At 37.3% G+C, this 21136-nt stretch overlaps 1 protein-coding gene across 1 annotated transcript in view; it reads left to right on the top strand.

Moving 5' to 3' along the window:
• The window catches only part of LOC150075912 (DNA repair protein RAD51 homolog 4-like), a 53273-nt gene that overhangs the window by 4747 nt on the left and 27390 nt on the right, over positions 1–21136 (top strand). The window contains exons 2-3 of the mRNA XM_090387209.1: positions 2398–2516; positions 14684–14765. Of these exons, the coding sequence (XP_090243335.1) occupies positions 2398–2516; positions 14684–14765 (201 nt within the window). The remainder of the gene's footprint in view (positions 1–2397; positions 2517–14683; positions 14766–21136) is intronic.

Here is a 21136-nt window from a genome sequence, read left to right on the forward strand (position 1 = left end):
TTTTACACAATTTTCACATTTTAGTGCATATTTAATAATGAAAAAAAAAAAACTAATGCAGTAATTTTATTATATGTGCTTCCACCTTCCAGCACTTATAAAATCACTTTTAAATCCTTTAACGTATATATACACACGAGGGGGTATCAAAAAGTTTGTATCCTGACCTAGATAAAACATCAGTATGAAGATGCTGTTTTAAATATAAGTTGTCTACATATTCAATAACTAACATGTGAATTTCATTCCCATAGGTGATCATACACTAGAGGTGGACCAACCTGGAATTTGAGGAAGGACACTATGGTTGACTAAGTGGAGCATCAAGCAGTAATCAAGTTCCTGCATTTGCAGGGTAAGAAAGCTCAGGAAATTGAGGAAGAAATAAAAGCTGTGTATCGGCAGAATTGTCCATCCTATGACACTGTAAAAATGTGGAAACTGGAGTTCCAGTGTGGTCATACAAGGATTTTGACGAGCCAACAGAAGGAAGGCCATCAACATCCACAGACAGTTCCAAAGGTTGAGCAGCTGGTGGGTGAGTGATAGACGTGTGACAATTCATTTCATCGCAAAGGCAATAGGAATTAGTTATGGGTCTGCCACACAGCATTTTACAAGATTATCTGCTCGTCTTAGGTCTCCGTACGATGGGTTCCAAGATTGCTCACACCTTTGCAGAAGCAATGCAAATGCAATGTTCTTGCCAACTGTTGGATTTGTGTAATGCAGATGTTGAGAACTTTTCTGATCAGTTGATGACAAATAATGAATGCTGGATGAACCTGAGACCAGGGGATACTCAGTAGTCACTGTGGAACTGCAGCACCACCAGCTTTTTAAATCAAAATATACGGTCAGTGGAGTTATATGAAATTTTGTTAAGAACAATGCAACACTGAATGTTTTTATTAACAGGTTCCGCATATATTACTCATGCTTTATTTACATAGTATAGTATACTCATGCTTTATTTACAATAATCATTTAAATAATAAACGAATAAAAACACAAGATCATTTTCAACTTTGAAGTTTAACCTTAGGTGGAACTGTGCACTACCAGTTCCACATTTAGGCCCCAGTGGTTGAGTCAATGCTTAGTTGGCAGGTTGCCAATACGCATTTCTTAGAGGTGATAAAAAAAGTCAAAGGAACTGTGGAGTGAGCAGTGTCGATTTGAACAGTGCACGAAACTTGAATGAAAAAGTTATTAATCTATTTCAACAAATAAAAACCAAAGAATGGATTTTACTTTTAAATAAAATTTCGAGATAACCGAAGTCTGTTAATGGTAAGTGTCCAGTTAATGTTTTGTAGTATTTTTAACTTGCTTATTATTATTACCATCTATGTCTACATGTAGACTCACATCTGTGAGTATGGGCTTGGCACACCCAGGATCCTGAGCAGGATACCATCATTCTTCTCTTTCTTGATGATTCCTTTCTACGATAGATGGAATAGGACCAGGGTATGTCTCCCAGGGGCAAAAGTTGATGACATAGAGCAGATATCTTTTAAGGGCACAAAAGGTGATATCATTGTACATGTTGGCACTGATGACATTAACTGTAGGAGATCTGCAGATTTACTAAGCAAGTACAGGTCAATGCTGAAAGACAGTCACAAGTTAGAATTAAATTTGAAAGTGTCTGCAATCCTACCTCGTGGTGTCACACTTACTGGAGAATACTACAGAAATCTTTTGAAAAAGTTACACGATGCTTTGAAGATGAAAAAGCATGGAATGTTCACCGAAGGTGTCCATCTTCTGTCAGACAATGCACCGAATCACACGGCTGTTGCCACCACCAACTTCGTTGCCTAGTGTGGCTTCAAACTACTGCAGCACCCACCCTATTCTCCTGGCCTAGCACCGTCAGACTTGTTTTGAGAAATGAAGAAACCATTGCATGGATGCCACTTTGATTCGTCTCAGGAAGTCATCAATGAAGTGGAATCGTGGTTTCAGGCAAAAAGTGCAGACATCTATGATCAAGGCATTAAACAACTGATCCATAGATGGGAAAAATCTGTTACTATACATGGAGAGTACATAGAAAAGGATTAAAGTTCCTGTGAAGTTTCACCTTTCTAGGTAAGGGTACAAACTTTTTGTACCCCCTTAGATAAATATATAAATTATTTGAGATTTATCATAAGTGCAAAATTAGTACATTGTTTTTAATATTTTTATATCTTTAAGTGTGAATATATGTTTTATTGAACAGCTATTTAATTGTAACTAAGAAAGTTATATTTAAGTTATAATTATGCTGTTGAATTCATTGCATCTTAAGAACACCTATCAGATACTTTGATAATAAAATTACTGCTTTATACTGAGTTTACCATTTTATATTAAATATCTTGTATCTTTTTTTTTTTGGTTAAGGAGATTATTAGTATCCGTCATATACTTCTGGCTCAGTTTTCTGCTCATCCACAGAATGCAGCTGACCTGTGCGAAAATTTGATGACAACATTGGCGATTCTCAGTACAGGATGTAAACGGTATGAAGGTCAGCCTTTGCTAGGCAATATGGAAATAATTAATTACAGTCTAATAGTTATTATAGTTTCACTTCCTGACTAACACAAGTGATAGCACTCTTTTTTAATAATTATCCATTTTTATCAAAATTTATTTGCTGAAGTTGTCATTTTCAGTTAGAAATTTGACTCACTGGCAGTCTCTGGTGATAGTTGTGCTAACTGCTATGACATGCGATGTTGATTATTTGAATGTAGATTATCTAAAGCATGAATTATCTGAACCAGTCAGAGGACTTGCAGATAAAACTAGCCATGTTTTTATGGCTGGTGTTATCTGCAAGGCCAAGTTTGGCATGCCGGGTTGACGGGACACCAACAATATTTCAGCCAGCAATTTGCGCTTCAGCTACTTCATCCATACAGCTGAAGCTCCTAGTAACTTTTTTTTTAACATTTAATGTGATTTCTCCATGAAAATTCCAGAAATCTCAATTAATCACACAATTAGGAAAAGTTCATGGTTATGTTAAACTTCACTAGTGTCACACAGATATAAGCAGTGCAGAATTGGAATTTGGGGAGTACAATATGTGCAGAAAAGATAGATAAGGTTGGAAGACAGGAGGGATTATGCTGTTAGTTAAGGCCCTGGGTGCCAAGCATTTGTGACTGAGTGATTTCTCTGTGCCTTTCAGTGCGATTTCCAAAAAGCAATATATAGTTCTTTCACGTTCCTCTCGTTAAGCAGTCTATTTATTTTATAACCACTCTTGCTACAAAAGTACTTGTACAGAGCAAGAAAGGAAAGCCACCTTTCTTTTTTCTCATAGTTTTATTACTAACCCCCTACCACTTTTCGCTTGGTCACACCAGGCACTGCTCCTGCCTCCCTGTGGCATGGCCAGAAACCTTGGCAGAAAAGCTCATCTGCCAAGGGCCAAAAGGAACAAAGATGGAGCACAATGTTTATCCACCTTTAGAGCCGACAAGCTCTTGGCCACAGACTGAAACTGATTATGACAGTTCACAACCCAAAAGGTTGAAAACAAATTCAACAACAAAAGAGTTTCCATCCTTTCTAATTTTACATTCACTTTCAGAACAGCCTCTCAAAAAATTATCTCCTTTCCTCATCCAGAAACACCTGGAGAGTATTGCAGGATCTCCTAAGACTGTGAAGAGTTTGCAATCTGGAGACCTACTTTTAGAAACAACAAAGAGTAGACATTCAGCGAAACTCTTACAACTTTCAAATTTTGCTGGGATACCAATTAAAGTATCTCCCCATACTACCTTAAATACATCCAAAGGTGTGATTACTAGCTGGGATCTGTTGAACGTGACAGAGGATGAAATAACTCAAGAGCTTCACGATCAAAATGTTATTGCATCAAAAAGAATCATGATTAAAAAAGACAATAATCTTACGCCTACCGGGAATATTATTCTTACATTTAATTCTCCAAACCTACTGTCAACAGTAAAAGCTGGCTATCTACTTTGCTGTGTTCGCCCGTATATTCCCAATCCCTTGAGATGCTACAAGTGCCAAAAGTATGGTCACTCTCAGACAACGTGTAGAGGAAACCCAGATTGTCCCAACTATGGATTTTCCGATTGTACTCAGTCTGAATGTTTGGCAACAGAAAAGACTTGTCCCAACTGTAAAGGTAACCATCCTGCATATTCTAAAACTTGTGAGAGATGGAAAACAGAAAAAAATTGTTAAATAGAAGGTTGAGAACAAGGTAAGCTTTCAAGAAGCAAGGAAAATAATTGCTCCTACTATGCCCAAACGTACGTATGCAAATGTTGCACAAAAACAACAAACAGTGTCCACCCAAACTGATGTTACCATCTCCTCAAACATATCAGTCTCTGACTGGGCTCAAGCTGTCTTCTCTCAGCAACGGTCCAGTATCTCTAAGTGCTCAGACCAGGCAAGTAACACTCCTCTTACAATACCAGCGACATCTCCTCCTCCAATGATTGCTTGTACATCATATAGTCAAAGTTTCAAAACAAGAAAGAATATCCAAGAATCATCCATGGATGCTGATTATTCTTACAACCAGGACGATCCAATTCTAGAAATACATGTTGAAGAAGATATGGACATTGGATGGTCTACATTTCCAAAAAAAGACAAACACGCCATAAAACTGCCATACTGAAAAAGCAGTCAGATACAGCTTCTTGTAATCATCTCATCATCTCAAGTAATGCCTTGCATTTTACAGTGGAACTAACTGCAGAGGACTTCGTAGCAATATCGACGATATTCATTACCTTATTCATCACTACTCTCCAGTTGGTTTCTGCTTACAGGAAACCTGGTTTAAATTCTCAAATTTCCACCTCCATAAAGAACTACTCTGTCTATCAAGAAGATCGCATTACATCGAATACTGCCTGTGGTGGTGGTGTAGCCATCTTGATCAACTCACAGATCCCAGTCAAATAAATTGTCCTTCAAACAGAAATTGAAGCTGTTGCTGTACGTTTCACTACACAGATTGCAATAATGCTTGTTTCAATCTATCTTCCACCAAATCATGCCTCCTCTTACAATGATCTTGAAGATCTTCTAATGCAATTACCTCCCCCTGTTTGTCTATTGGGAGATTTCAATAGCCACCATCCCTTATGGGGATCTTCTAAATTAGATAGATATGGCTGACTAATTGAAACCCTTTTGGATAAGCAAAACCTTACTATCCTTAATACTGGCAGATTTTATCAGACGATGACAATGTGTCAGATATATTCAGGTTTTTACAACTGATTAATTTATATAGATTTATTTAGATTGCTTTAACGTTTAATATATTATAAATGTTTTATGCCATATATTTGTTTATAATATAATTGGTTATATTATTTTATATTTTTACATATTTCTTATATTTTTATATTTTATTACCTTAGACTTGGTGTACAATAGCCCTAGATGCTGATGCGCCATAAAACTCCTAAAAACCAACCAACCAACCTACTTACATAAAATTGCCAACTGGACAAACTTCTGCAATTGATCTCTTGGTTTGCTCCCTGATACTGTTTCCAGTCATGGAATGGTCTGTTATGGATGATCCCATGTGCAGTGACCATTTTCCAATTATATGTAATCTGCTCACCACACAACCACCTTTACCAAAACTTTATAGGAAATGGAAATTCTCTCGAGCCAACTGGGTAAAATTTCAGCCAGCAATTACACTGAATGAGGAAATTATACGATATATAGTTAATCCATAGAAGAAGTGACAGAATATATCACATCCCAATTGTTATCAGCTGCTAAAAACGCAATTCCATTGACGAATCCCCCGGCCTGGCTGCATTTTAACTACTGGTGGAATGATGAATGCACAAAAACAAAGAGGGGAAAAAAATAAAGCATGGAATTTATATAGACAATCCCCAACCACAGCTAATCTCATCAACTATAAGAAATGAAGGGCTAAAGCTGATTTCATACAAAGACAAGCCAAGAAATATTCCTGGACTCAGTTTGCATCCACTGTAAACAGAAACACTGATTCCAGATTAATATGGAAGAAAATTAGGCAGCTTTCTGGCAAGTTTCCAACCATCTCTACCACAATTCTTTCGTGGAATGGGCAAGAACTCTCTACTCCTCTAGATGTAGCAAATGCCTTGGGGAAAACCTTCACCCAAGTCTCATTGGCATCAAGCTATTTGCCAGAATTCCAGAAAATTAAGAACATCACTGAATCGCAACCCATCAACTTTTGTGCCTCTCTAATCTTACCATATAACCAGCCTCTTCAGTATTTGGAACTTCTACAAGCCATTAGAAAAACACACAGCAGGGCCCGATGGAATACATTACATCATGTTACAGCACCTTGATGACAAACATTTGCAGCTACTGCTGTTATTTTATAATCAAATATTTCTGGAAAACATCTATCCTGTCTTGGCATGCCACAGTTTTGGCCTTTTTGAAACCTGGTAAAGGTCCTTCCAGTCCTTTTAGTTACCGGCCAATTTCCCTTTCCAGTTGCTTCGGTAAAATCCTTGAGAAAATGATCCACAGACGACTCGTTTGGATAATTGAAGACCAAAATCTAATGAGTAATTGTCAACATGACTTTTGCCAAAACAGGTCTGCCTTAGATCTTATGATAAAGGCCGAGTCTGCAGTTCGCAATGCCTTTGTAAGAAATGAACACCTTGTTATGGTCTCTATCGACATAGAGAAGGCATTTGATACTACCTGCATCACGGCATTCTTAGAGACCTGCATACCCTTGGTCTACGAGGCACCTGCCTGTATTCATTAAGAACTTTTTATGGAGTCTTTCTTATCAAGTACGATATTTTAACTCCCTTTCTATGACATTCTTGCAGGAAGAAGGAGTTCCGCAAGGGGCTGTACTGAGTGCAACACTTTTTGCTCTTAGAATTGACTCCATGACAAAAGAACTTCCAAATACTGTTGAGGCTTACCTTTATGCTGACGATCTCTCTCTTTCTTGCCATTCTCAAAACATGAGATCTATTGAACGTCAATTGCAGATATCACTAAATAAAATACAAAAGTGGGCAGTGCTCAATGGCTATCGTTTTTCACAACAGAAAAAACTTTCGCTTTCACTTTTGCAATCAGTGCAAATTACATACAGATCCCAAACTTCACATGTCAGACTTTACCATTCCGATTGCCAACAACATCAGATTCTTGGGATTAACCCTTGACAAAAAGTTAAACTTCCTTGAACATATTAAATTTGTATGTAATACCTGTTTCAAAAAGCTCTAAAAATTTTGGCACTGAAACATCCAAACAACTAGAAAGGAAGAAGTGGTACTTACATGGTTAAGAATAGAACGTACTCATCTGACCCACCTCCATCTACTCACAGGTGATGATCCTCCTCAGTGTCCACACTGCTCAATACATCTAACAGTCAAACATATTCTTATTGACTGTCCTCAATATCACCAGGACAGAACATCAGTCCTGATTTCTGTGACTAAACTGCAAGAACCAGTTGGGGGATTTTAATTTTCCAGATATTGACTGGAATTTGTGGGTTGGTCACTCACACACTAGCAAGGCTTTTGTGGATTTATTGGATGGTTGTTTTCTACATCAGCATGTTCGGGAGGCAACTAGAGGGAGTAATACTCTTGATTTGATTATCAGTAGTGATTCTTCATGCATTAAGAATCTGCAGATAAAGGAACCACTAGGTGGCAGTGATCACAGTGTGCTGAAGTGGGATTTACTCAAAGAGGTAACTACCATAAGGGGTAAAGGGAAGGGTTTTTGCTTTCGTAAAGGTGACTACAATGGTCTGAGACAGTATTTAAATTCTATACAGTGGGACCAGTTGAAGATGTTACCAACAGCAAATTCAAAATTGTTCAAGGTTTAGGCCTAAATGGATGTCAGATGAACTAATGAGACATATGACAGAGAAGAAAAATGCATGGGATACATATAAATTAACATGTGACACAGAAGCCTATGATAGATACAAGTTGATCTGTAACCAAGTTACAAAGGAGGTTAGACAGGCAAAGGCAGATTACAAGAAATCTTTGGCAAGGGATGCAAAGAAAAACAGCAAAGAGTTCTTTACTTATGTAAACTCTAGAAGGAAGGGGATGAATCAGATTGGTCCACTTGATATCGATGGGTCAACTGTTGATGATCCTGCTCAGGTAGTTAACAAACTAAATGAATATTTTGCATCAACATTCACATATGAGGAGTTATTCAGCGAGGGGAATGCCACAGGTGTATTCAACTCTGGCAGTAAGCTAGAGAATCTTGTAATAACTGAGAATAAAGTGGAGGAGAAATTGTTGAAGATAAACAAAGAAAGGCACCTGGGGTAGATGGGATCTATCCAGTTATATTAAAGGAGGCAGAAAAGGAAGTAATCAAACCCTTAGCCATAATTATGAGAGCTTTCTTGGACATGGGGGAAGTACCCATGGACTGGAAATGTGCAAATGTGACCCCAATTCACAAAGGAGGATCAAAGGCCAATGCAAGTAATTATAGACCTGTGAGTTTAACTTCTGTTCCAGGAAAATTAATGGAGGCACTGGTTAAAGAAGCACTGCAGGATCATCTAGACAAGACTTCAGTTATAGCTCAGACACAGCATGGTTTTGTTAAGGGGAAGTCTTGCCTGACCAATTTGATTGGCTACTATGATGCAGTCACAAAAGAACTGGATGCAGGGAATAACTTTGATATTATATACTTGGATCTTAGAAAGGCTTTTGATACTGTTGCATATGGAAGACTACTGCACAAATTGGAGCAGTGTGGCATTGGAGACAAATTGCTGCTATGGATAAAGGGGTGGTTGAGGGGGAGAAGACAGAGAGTGGTAATCAATGGACACTGCTCATCGTGGACTAATGTTATTAGTGGAGTCCCTCAGGGCTCAGTCCATTATTGTTTTCTGTATTTATAAATGATATTGATGCTGGTATATCAAGCTTAATGTCCAAGTTTGCAGACGATACAAAGGTTGGCAGGGTTATCAAGGACACTACTAACACTATGCTGCTGCAACAGGATCTGGAAAGGTTGAGCAGATGGGCTGAGAGGTGGCAAATGAAGTTTAACATTGATAAATGTAAAGTACTACATATGGGAAACAGCAACCCCAGAGCAACGTATCAACTCTGTGGTACTACACTGACAGTGGTAGAGAATGAAAGGGACTTGGGGGTGGTTGTGCAGGCAGATATGAAGTTCTTTGAGCAGTGCAGACGGGCTGCAAGAGTAGCTCATGGTGTCTTGTCAATGATATACAGGAATTTTTCTTGCAGGGATAAGGAGGTGATTATTCCCTTGTATAAGGCAATGGTCAGGCCATACCTTGAGTACTGTATACAGGTCTGGAGGCCTCAATTCAAGAAGGATGTAGAGCTACTGGAACGAGTACAGAGAAGGGCAACAAGATTAGTGAATGTAACAAAGGGGTGCTCTTACGAAGAAAGGCTTAAGTTTTGCAAATTACAGTGTCTGGAGACTAGGCACCAGCGAGGTGATCTGATAGAGGTGTATAAAGCCTTGAATGGTTTGAGCATGCTCAATGCTGATGGGATTCTTCCTCTTGCTCAGAATAATCACCTGAGAGGGCATAAATGCAAATTGAGGAAAGACAGATGTAGGATAGACGTGAGGAAATTTGCCTTTAGCCAGCGGGTGGTTGGTTGGTGGAACAGACTTCCATCCCTTGTAGTGGAGGTTGATAGCCTGAATAAGTTTAAGGCTCAGCTGGACAGGTATTTCGAACGAACAGAGGAGTGAAGTGGAAGTGGTTATTTTTTATTTATTTATTTTATTTTATTATTTTTTTTCACTGATGCTGCATAAGCTTGCTTTCTTGCATCAAATGCCTCTACTAATGCTAATGCTAACTTTGGGAGGTGTATTATGGCCACAGAAGCCGATGCGCCAACAACTAAACAAAAAAAAAATTAGCTATATAGTGCAATGAAGCCTGAGGCTTATGCTGCACAAACCAAAAAAATTTCTGAGTTACCCAGAGAAACAGAGAGAGAGAGAGAGAGAGAGAGAGAGAGAGAGAAAACAAGAGTCAGAAGTAGAAGGGAATCATCAAGAAAGAGAAGAATGATGATATTCAGCTCAGGACCCTGGGTGTGCCAAGCCAGATGTAGGATGGACATGCGGAAGTTTGCGTTTATCCAGCGGGTGGTTGGTTGGTGGAACAGACTTCCATTCCTTGTCATGAAAGTTGATAGCCTAAATAAATTTAAGGCTCGGCTGGACAGGTATTTTGAACAAACGGAGGAGTGAAGTGGAAGTGGGTTTTTTTCTGTTTTTTTTTGCCTGATGCTGCATAAGTTTGCTTTCTTGCATCATATGCCTCTACTAATGCTAATATCGCTAGAGCATATTATTGGCGATCAGGCAAATATTGAGGAACTTTTCTGTTTTCTGAAAAAAATTGGAATATACTATCGATTCTAAATAGTTTTTCTAAAATGAAATTGAAATAGTAGTAGCAGTGGCATTTGATGCAAGAAAGCAAGTGTATGAGCTTATGCAGCATCAGCCAAAAAAAAAAATTCACACCATTCCCTGCAAATGCCTGTCCAATTCCTCCTTAAATTTATTCAACCTATCAACTTCCACAACGGCAGATGGAAGTTTGTTCCAGCAATTAACCACCCACTGGCTAAAGGCAAATTTCCGCACATCTAATCTACATCTGTCTTTTCTTAATTTGAATTTATGCTCCCTTAGGTTCGTAATCTGAACAAGTGGAAGGATCCCATCAGAATTCAGCGTGCTCAACCCATTCAAGGCCTTCAATCTGAATTATTTTTTCCTAATACAACTCTGTGGACAGGTGCACTATAGCCAGTGTAGCTTATGCGCCGTTAAACACCCATAACACACACACTGTTAGTTAAGAAACACAAAATCTAAGGAAGTGCATCCAGTTGACATGGGTGGACAGTGCAATGTTAAGTCTGTTTGGTGTGACAAACACTGGAAAGGGAAAATGAAAGTAAGAGCGTGTTATAGGCCTAACAACTCTGATGAGTACAGTGAACAGTTGTGCAGAGAAATAGAGTGGGCTATTAAATCAAAATGTCTTGTAATGGGGGATTTTAACTTTCCAGACATTGACTGGAACTTGTGGGTTGGTCACTCGCACGCTAGCAAGACCTTTGTGGATTTATTGGAAGATTGTTTTCTACATGTTCGAGGGGCAACGAGGGAATAATAGTCTTCATCTGATTATCAGCAGTGATTATTCATGCATTAAGAATTTGCAGATAAACGAACCACTAGGTGACAGTAATCACAGTGCACTGATGTGGGATTTACTTAAAGTTGTAACAACCATCAAGGGTAAACGGAAGAGTTTTTGTTTTCATAAAGGTGACTACAGTGATCTCAGACAATTTTTAAATTCTATACAGTGGGATCAACTGATGATGTTACTAACGGTGAATTCTAAATGGAAAGCCTTTAGGGACTTAATCTTGGAGGCTACTAGGCTTTTCATACCAATTAAGAAATATTGTTCAAGGTTGAGGCCTAAATGCATATAAATTATCAGACGACACAGAAGCCTACGGCAGATATAAGCTAGTCTGTAATCAAGTCACAAAGGAGGTTAGGCAGGTGAAGACAGATTCGAGAAATCTTTGGCAAAGCATGCAAAAGAGTTCTTTAGGTATGTAAACTCTAGAAGGAAGGGAATGAATCGGATTAGTCCACTTGATATCAATCGTTTGACTGTAGATGATCATTCTCTGAGATAGTTGCCAAACTAAATGAGTATTTTGCATTTACGTTCACACATGAGGAGTTATTCAAGAAGGGGAATACCAGAAGTTTATCAAACTCTGACAGGGAGCTAAGTGATTTTGTAATAACTGAGAGCAAAGTGGAGGAGAAATTGTTGAAGTTAAACATAAAAAAAGGACCTGTGGCAGATGGAATCTATCCAGTTATATTGTAGGAGGCAGCAAGGGATGGAAGCAAACCCTTAGCCATAATTATGAGAGCATCCTTTGAATCAGGGGAGTCCCCATGGACTGGAGATATGCAAGTGTATCCTCAATTCACAAAGGGGGTGCAAAGGGTGGCACAAATAATTATAGACCTGTTAGTTTAATTTCTGTTCCGGGGAAAAGAATGGAGTGGAGTCACAGGTTAAAGAAGTGATACAGGATCACCTAGACAAGACTGCAGTAATAGTTTGGACACAGCATGGTTAAGGTTGGTCTTGTCTGACCAATTTGATTGGATACTACGATGTGGTTACAAAGGAACTGGATGCAAAAAATAATTTTGATATCATATACTTGGATCTTAGGAAAGCTTTTGATACTGTTGCACATGGAAGACTGCAGTACAAATTGGTGCAGTATGGCATTAAGAGCAAGTTGCTGCAATAGATAAAGGGGTGGTTGAGTGGGAGATCGCAGAGAGTGGTAATAAATGGACACCGCTCTATGTGGACTAATGTTATTAGTGGATTCCCCAGGGTTCGGTGCAGGACCCGTTGTTGTTTTGTGTGTTTATCAATATTGATGAAGGTATATCAAGCTTAATGTTGAAGTCTGCAGATGATACAAAGGTTGGCAGGGTTGTTAATGACAGTAAAGACAGTATGCTACTGCAACAGGATCTAGAAAAGTTAGGCAGATGGGCTGAGAAGTGGCAACTGAAGTTTAAAATTGAATAATGCAAAGTATTGCATATGGATAGCAGTAACCCAAGAGAAACGTACCAACTGTGCAGTACTATACTCAGGGAAGTGGAGAATGAGGAAGTCCTGGGGGTTAATTGTGCTGTCAGGTTGAAGTTCTCAGAGCAGTGCAGACAGGCAGGTCATGGAGTTTGTCAATGATGTATAGGAATTTTGCTAGCAGAGGCAAGGAGGTGATTATCCTTTTGTGTAAGGCAATAGTCATTCCACACCTTGAGTACTGTGTACAGGTCTGAAGTCCTCATTTGAGGAAGGATGTAGAGTTTCTAGAACAAGTACAGAGAAGGACAACAAGATTGTTGAGAGGAACAAAGGGGTACTTGCTTATGAAGAAAGGCTTAAGTTCTGTAAGTTGCAGCATCTGGAGACTAGGCACCTGCAAAGTGATGTGATTGAGACGTATAAGGCCATGAATGGTTCGAGCAGGCTCAGTGCTGACAGGATACTTCTGCTTGCTCAGATTAATAACATGAGGGGGCATAGATTCAAATTGAGGAAAGACAGCTGTAGAATAGATGTATGGAAGTTTGCCTTTAGCCAGCAGGTAGTTGATTGCTGGAACAGACTTCTATCTGTTGTTGTGGAAGTTGATAGCTTAAATAAATTTAAGGCTGAACTATACAACATTGGGAGTGACCGGATGGGTTAAATGGGATGGGTTGTTTTTTTTTTTTTTTTTTTTCTTTTGGTTGATGCTGTATAAGCTTGCTTTCTATTATTATATTCCTCAACTAATGCTAATCATATAGAATGAAACTGTTGACTTATACAGCAAGCACTCCAATTACTGACAGGCTAGCATCTAATTGAGGCTCATGGTTTTTAAATTTATATTAGTTCACTGATAGGTCTAAAGGGAGTTTTAATTTTAAAAATAATAATTTTTAAATTTTTTTTTAATATAGAACATGGATTTTTCCAGTTGTGGTCAGAAAAGATTGAAAATAAAGGTGGCATCAAAAAAAATTAACAATTCTGAATTGAATTAATTGATACTTATGGGTTACTACCTGTTTTGCCCACTAGGTGAAATAAGTATTTCACACATTTATAAATAAGTATTAATACAGATTAATACTTATTTCACCCACTCACACGTTTGAGTGGGTGGATAAAAATAGCATTGCATCAATAGTGATTGAGTTAATTATCAGGTAGTCATAAACAGGGAAAAATATGATTTTGAAACCCTCTTTCAAAGCAGATATGTGTATTTAAGCTATAGTGCTTGATATTTTAGAGGCAGAAATGAAAATGGACTCACCTGAGTATTAGTATAATAGTTTAAGTGAAACTGATGGCAGATTAATCTGAGAAAATTGGACTGTGGACTTTCCCAGACTAGTGCAGTAAGGAGACTAAACTTAAACAGCGTATTCCACGATCAGGAGAACAATCATTTTGTGAATGGTAATAGGAACAACATTTGTGATGTCACTGTATGTGACTAAGTGTATCATTTAAGTACTCCTATTCTTTGAGCAACAAATTTAGAGACAGAAAGTAAGTCAGAGCCATGCATAGTTTGCTGGTAAAAGCTGATGCCCATCTTGAATTTTGAATGTTTTGTTAATAGGATTATTCTTCAAAAGTGATAATCAAATGTTATAAGAGTGCTTATTACTGTCATGATAAGTAATAATAAAACGCTTGTCAAGGTTAAGATTAAGACAGATATCACCCAACTACATGCGTAGTCACAAGCCAACTGAGAATCTATGCAATCAAATGCAGAACATTCTCATCATGTTTGTCATAAATGTGATGTGGCTATCCAGACTAACACATTTATGATAACAATAATTTGTGTAATCTGTTTGTCCATTAGCAAATGATATAACAACAAAATGTTGTGAATATATGGTTCCTAATGAGTTGGCAATTTTAGTTAAGCTGACGTTAATAAGGAAACTAGTTTATTTTTATTTACAGACTCGATAAATTACTAGATGGTGGTATCTATACTGGAGAAATAACAGAAATTGTTGGACCACCTGGATGTGGAAAAACTCAGGTAAGTTTAATTTTTTTCTTCTTTTTTTTTTATGAATCCTGTTTAGTGTTGACAGTTGCTTTTTGTTAAAGTTTCAATGTTTGATTTGAGAGATTACAGGAACTCCCCGATTTACATAATACTCGACTTACGGAAATTCGACTTTACGTAAGTTTTTGCCGGCCAGTGCAAACTTAAAAACTTTAAAAAATTGTGGAAACATATTTTGCATCCGGTAGGAATAAATGGAGATATCGTGAAAATATCATAATGTGAACCCAATAATACTTTTTTTTTTTTTTTTTGTAATTCATTCCAAGTCCTTGGTAGTTGAAAATTTTGCTATATTAATAAGCTATTTATCTCTCTAAAAAGTCATTTTTATAATGGAAATTGCACTACACTTTCATCGTTATCGTATGTTCCAGTATAAGAATCAATTTTTAACACCTTTGTGATATTTCTCTAAAGCACGTTTCTAGAGGTCACAACCAAAAAACAATTTGCACTTTCCAGTTTATTGGGCTTTTCTGTTAGTGCATCTAATTATAAATGGGTAGTAAATTCAATCTTATTGCATTTGTGATAATACCGATAACTGCAATTGTGTGGGTTTTTATGCTATTATGATGAAATGTGTTCCCCTTCACTGAAATCTTCAATCATGTAAAAAACAAATTTTCAGAAACTTTTCTTCATTCCTATTTACGTATTACAATGATGAAGGGAAAGCGACCAACGAAAAGTGCAAGTGTTGACAGTGCTAGGAAATGAAACAAAATCAATTTAGAAATGAAGATGATGATTAATTAAGAATTACGAAGCAGGACAACGTTTGTCATGTATTGCACAGAATTAGGTCTCGCTGCTTTAACAGTGAATACTATTTTAAAGGACGGTGTGTGTATAAAAGAACATGTCAAAGGATCAATGCACTTAAGATCAACAGCGATCACAAAACAGCGTTCAGGTGCTATATCGAAGATGGAACAGCTGTTAATAATATGGATGGAAAATTAGATTCAGAAGCGAGTGCCCCTGAGTCTAATGACCATTCAAGCAAAAGCAACAAGTATTTATAAAGATATTAAGAATAAGTATGGTGAACCCCAACCCAAGTTCATGGCAAGCAATGGGTGGTTTAATAGATTCAAGCATCGTGCTGGTTTCCACAACGTTAAAGTATGCGGTGAAGTCGGCAGTGCCGATTCTGCAGCCGCAAAGAAATTTTGTGATGTGTTGGAAAAAATTATTGATGTTTTTTGTTTGTTTTTGTTTATTTTTTGTTTTTTAGGAGCATTAGCAACTAAGGCCATATTGCTCCGGGATATGCAGTGGTCATTCCCTGACCTTTCCGCATCCTCTGTATTTGGTGGTGACGGGCTCGAACCCCGGTCTAATCAAGAAGCGTGTGCTACGCACTGCTGCTCCTTCCCCCCTGGCTACTGAGGCGCCTATTATTGATGAAGGCGTCTATTCAATGCAGCAAATTTTTAACATTGACAAGATTGTTCGTTCGTTATTTGGTTTTTAGGAGCATTAGCAACTAAGGCCATATTGCTCCGGGATATGCGGTGGTCATTCCTTGACCTTTCCGCATACTCCGTATTTGGTGGTGACGGGCTCGAACCCCGGTCTAATCAAGAAGCATGTGCTACGCACTGCTGCTCCTTCCCACCTGGCTACGGAGGCGCCCACATTGACAAGACTGCTCTGTATTAGAAAAAAATGTCGGATCGAACTAAAGAGGAAAATACAATGCCTTGTCAAAATACGTGGCCCTATCTTTTGACAAGGCGTCAAAAGATAGGGCTACGCTCTTGCTTGGGGCTAATGCAGCCTGAGATTACAGATTAAAACCACTGCTTGTATACCATTCTGGAAATCCTCTTGCATTTAAGGGCATCAGTAAAGCCACCCTACCCATGCATTTCCAATCGAACCAGAGATCATGAATAACAATATCTCTCTTTGAGGATTGGTTTAAATGCTTCTTCATTTCCGAGGTTGAAAAATATTGTAAAGACAACAACGTTCCTTTCAAGATTTTGCTTCTGTTAGATAATGCTCCTGGACATCCTACGCAACTGGATGATTTCAGTTTGAATGTGAGAGTCATATTTCTACCACCAAACAAGACTTCACTCATCCAACCTATGGATCAGGGTGTTATTTCGAATTTAAAAGCATACTATTTACACACAACATTTACTCAGGCATTGTCTGCAGTAGATGGTGAGAAAAATTTTACGTTAAGAGACTTTTGGAAATCTTACAATATTTACCATACCATCTTAAACATTAATAAGGCCTGGGCGGAAATTACTAAAAGTTGTTTAAATGGCACATGGAAGAAAATATGCCCATGGCATGTAAAAGGCTTCAAAGTATTTGAAAAAGACGAATCATGAAGAGGTTATAGATAAGATTGTAAAGGTTGCAGAGCTACTTCAGTTTGAGGTTGATGCCAAAGACATAGAGGAGTTAATAGAGGAAGAAGAGAAGGAATTATCTAACGAAGAACTTGTTGACTTGCAGGCAGCGATAGTGAAAGAAGAAAATGCTGATGAAGCTCAAGATGAACCAAATGAGCAGCCGAGATGCTTCATCACCAGAGAGATGGCAATAGTATTTAGTGAAATTGCATCGGCAATGGCGAGGCTTGAGAAGATGGATCCTGACAGCGAACGATTCTTAAAAGTTAACAGAGGGGTGAATGATATGCTTGCTACAAAGAAATCTATGATGAAAATAAAAAAGCCACCATCCAATAATATGTTCTTTTGTAAGGTTGAGCGGCTGGCCCCTTCTAGATCTCCACAATCCTCAACTTCCGCAGCAGCGTACTTATCAGCTGAAGACATTGATTCTGGCAACAATGCTCGAGAGGTAAAACTTACTGACATTATGCCTGTCTCCTCTCTATTTTAATAATTTTTAAATCTTTTAAATTGCACGGTTTTGTTATTTTTCCTCGCATGAGATAAAAAATTGAATAAATACAATTAATAGTTCTATTTACGTGTTTGTTGAGCATTTCTTTTTTGATTCAATCAATTCAGCAAGCACAGTTGCGAGTGCAGCACAAGCAATGGGGAAATTCTGACTTATGTAAAATCCGACTTGTGTAGCATTCCGTGGAACACAACCATTACATAAGTCGGAGTTCCTGTACTTGAATGAACAAGTTTATTTGCCATGCAGTGTAAACAGGTGGCAAAGAAGGTACATGGTGTTCTGTCTGTGATGTATAGGATCTTCAAAAGTAGAGAAAAGGATTTCATTTTTCCTTTATATAAGACAATGGTGAGACCACATTTAAAATAATGTATTCAGGTCTTCAGGCAACACCCAAAGAAAGTCATGCAACTTCTAGAAAGGGTTCAAAGAAGGACAACCCAATTGGCAAAGGATGCTAATTGATATCTATCTGAAGAATGGCTTATAACATGGGTGTCCAACCTGCAGGCTGCATACATCCCATGAGCTTGAAACTCATGGGATATTGACTTTTGAAAATAATATTTGATATTTGACTTTTGAAAATAATATTTGATAATATTTGAACATATTGACTTTTAAAAATAATATTTGAACATATTGACTTTTGAAAATATCCGTTTTTTTTTTTTTTTAATAATACAGCAGGCTTTTGGTTTGTTCAACTGATCGGGAACTGTGTGGACTGAATGTCCATGTGTATTGGGTTTTTGCTTGGATTCATACTTCTAAGCTATGTTTTGATTGTGAACCATGTTTTAAGTTGACAACAAGTTGTGTTGTTATTCTTGTGGTCTAAAATTGACATAAAAGAATTTCTGATTCTGTCTGCAGTTGGCAGACTAGAATAATTGTATATATGTAAATAGTTATGTTGCTAGCTCTGCACCATAAAACATTGTAGTTTTAGTTTTAAGGTTTTTAGGTGTTTAAGGTTGTGTTAAAATTGATCCACTATATGTTTTATTATGGCTTATCAAATGTTTGGACCTTTCTTTTTTGAAAATGATGAAGGTTACTGTTATTGTCACTGATGAATGATATCGACAAATGTTAATAACTTTTCTGCAGCAATTGCTGGAAGATGAAAACAGGGAGGAAATATGGTTTCAACAAGATGAGTCGCACATCCAGAGAAACAATGGCATCGCTTCTAGAAATGTTCCCAAATCATTTGATCTCGCACAATTGGAAACATTCTTTGACGTCCAAGATTTTCCCATCTCACAGTCCCAGATTATTTCTTTTGGGGCTTTTTCAAGAACAGAGTGTACTTTAACAAACTAAACAATTATGGCTCTCAAGGAAAACATTCAGAACATAATTCAGGAACTGTCAGTTGAATTTCTTGAGAGAGTGATGGCAAGTATAGTGTCCCAAGTCTGACAGTGCAGAGATCAAAGAGGCAGGCAGCTGCCCAAAGTAATATTTCATACATAAATCTCTAAAATGTGTACTTTCAATAAACATAATAATTTGTCTTGTATCACATTGTGTTCTTTCACAATATTTAAAACAAATGGGTTTAAAACAAATGGGACACCCTGTACAATTGGGGAGGGACCATGCTAGAGCTATTCCACCTCAAGCTGAATAATCCTCAGTGTAATCATCTCTAAAATATAATTAATTATTAAACTGAATTACTTTTGGGTTATTGAACTGAATTATTATTGCAAGAAAAAGTATGGAAGTTAATTTATAGTCAAGTGTTTAATGCGCTTAAAGTTTATTGTTGGGAAGTTAATTTAATTTATTTATAGTCAAGTTGATTATAGTTATAGTTATAGTTAATATAGTTATAGTTAATTTAATTAATAATATTAATTAAATTAATTAATAATATAGTTATAGTTAATTTATAGTCAGGTGTTTAATGCGCTTAAAGTTTATTGTTTAATAAATTTGCACTCTTTTTGTTCTTTATGCTTAACTCTGTATTCCATTTTGTTTTATATGTAAATGTCATTAACAACCCTGCCAACCTTCGTATCGTCTGCAAACTTGGACATTAAGACTGATATACCATCATCAATATCATTAATAAATACAGAAAACAACAATAGACCCAACACTGAATCCTGGGGGACTCCACTAATAACATTCGTCCACGAAGAGCAGTGCCCATTGATTACCGCTCTCTGTCTTCTCCCACTCAACCATCCCTTTATCCATAGCAGCAATTTTCCTCCAATGTCACACTGCTCCAATTTGTGCAGCAGTCTTCCATGTGCAACAGTATCAAAAGCCTTTCTAAGATCCAAATATATTAAATTAAAGTTATTCTTTAAAGGAGTTTTCTTTCATTAAGATAACTAGAATGGTCTTACACTAATGACAGTACACTGCAAACATTTTCACAAAATTTTCTCTTTTTGTTCTAATGCATATTTAGGTTCTAATACCATTTAAACTAATATATTAGTATTAGCTATATAATGTAATGAAGCCACAGGTATTGTTGCACAACCAAAAACAAACATAAAAAAAGGAAAATAAAATATCTATATATTTTTGGTAACCATTTAGCCATTGAATTAACCCATTAATTAACAAGTCACTGGCTTAAAGAAAAGTTGCTACAGTCTAATCTATTCCTATAATTTTAATTTATGTCCCCTAATTCTGAATATAATTTGCTGGAGCTTGAATTATTATTACAGATCCAATCTAATGCATCGCTTTTCCTGAACCTAATACTTTTACAAATGAGTTATGAGTCACAGTGAAAATTTCATCTTTGTTTATTTTTCTATTCCACCCTCAGTTCCCTCTGAAGCACCTGGTTTCCAAGCCATGTAGCCCACATATCTGGAGAATTTCCTTATAAGCATGCCCTTTTTCAAATCTGACTAGGTGAGTTGCTTGTTTCTGTACCCCTTCAAGAAACTCAGTGTATGTTTTTTAGTTGCAGTCTCCATACTTGGACACAGTATTCCAAGTGTGGATATATGATAGCCTTATACAGTGACCTTCCTATCTCTATGATAAATCATTGATGGTCACTGTGGCCCTTCCTTTCTGCCTGACTACACTGCTCATATGGCAACTCCCAAATCCCCTATTTTCTCTACTATTCTTAATTCAACACCACCAAGTGTATAAGTTATTTTGGGGTTGCTATTTCCCATTTTTAAGACCCTGATTTTTTCTGCATTAAAATGCAGTTACCACTCTTTTGACCATTCTTGGAGCCTAACCAAATCATTCTGAAGCCCTTCTTGGTGCTCATCATTAGCTTCTCGCCTGAACTTGACATCAAGCCCTGTTTGTTTTTTGTCAATATTTTATGAAAATCAGAAACAGCAGTGATCCCAGTACCAGTTGTTTGACCAGTCTGAAGAGTAACTTTTGAATAATGTACAGTAACCTTTACTGCACATATTATAACA

This window comes from Mastigoproctus giganteus, chromosome 13 (genome assembly GCF_048544385.1).
Source record: "Mastigoproctus giganteus isolate SK-2022 chromosome 13, ASM4854438v1, whole genome shotgun sequence".
NCBI classification, from domain to species: Eukaryota; Metazoa; Arthropoda; class Arachnida; order Uropygi; family Thelyphonidae; genus Mastigoproctus; species Mastigoproctus giganteus.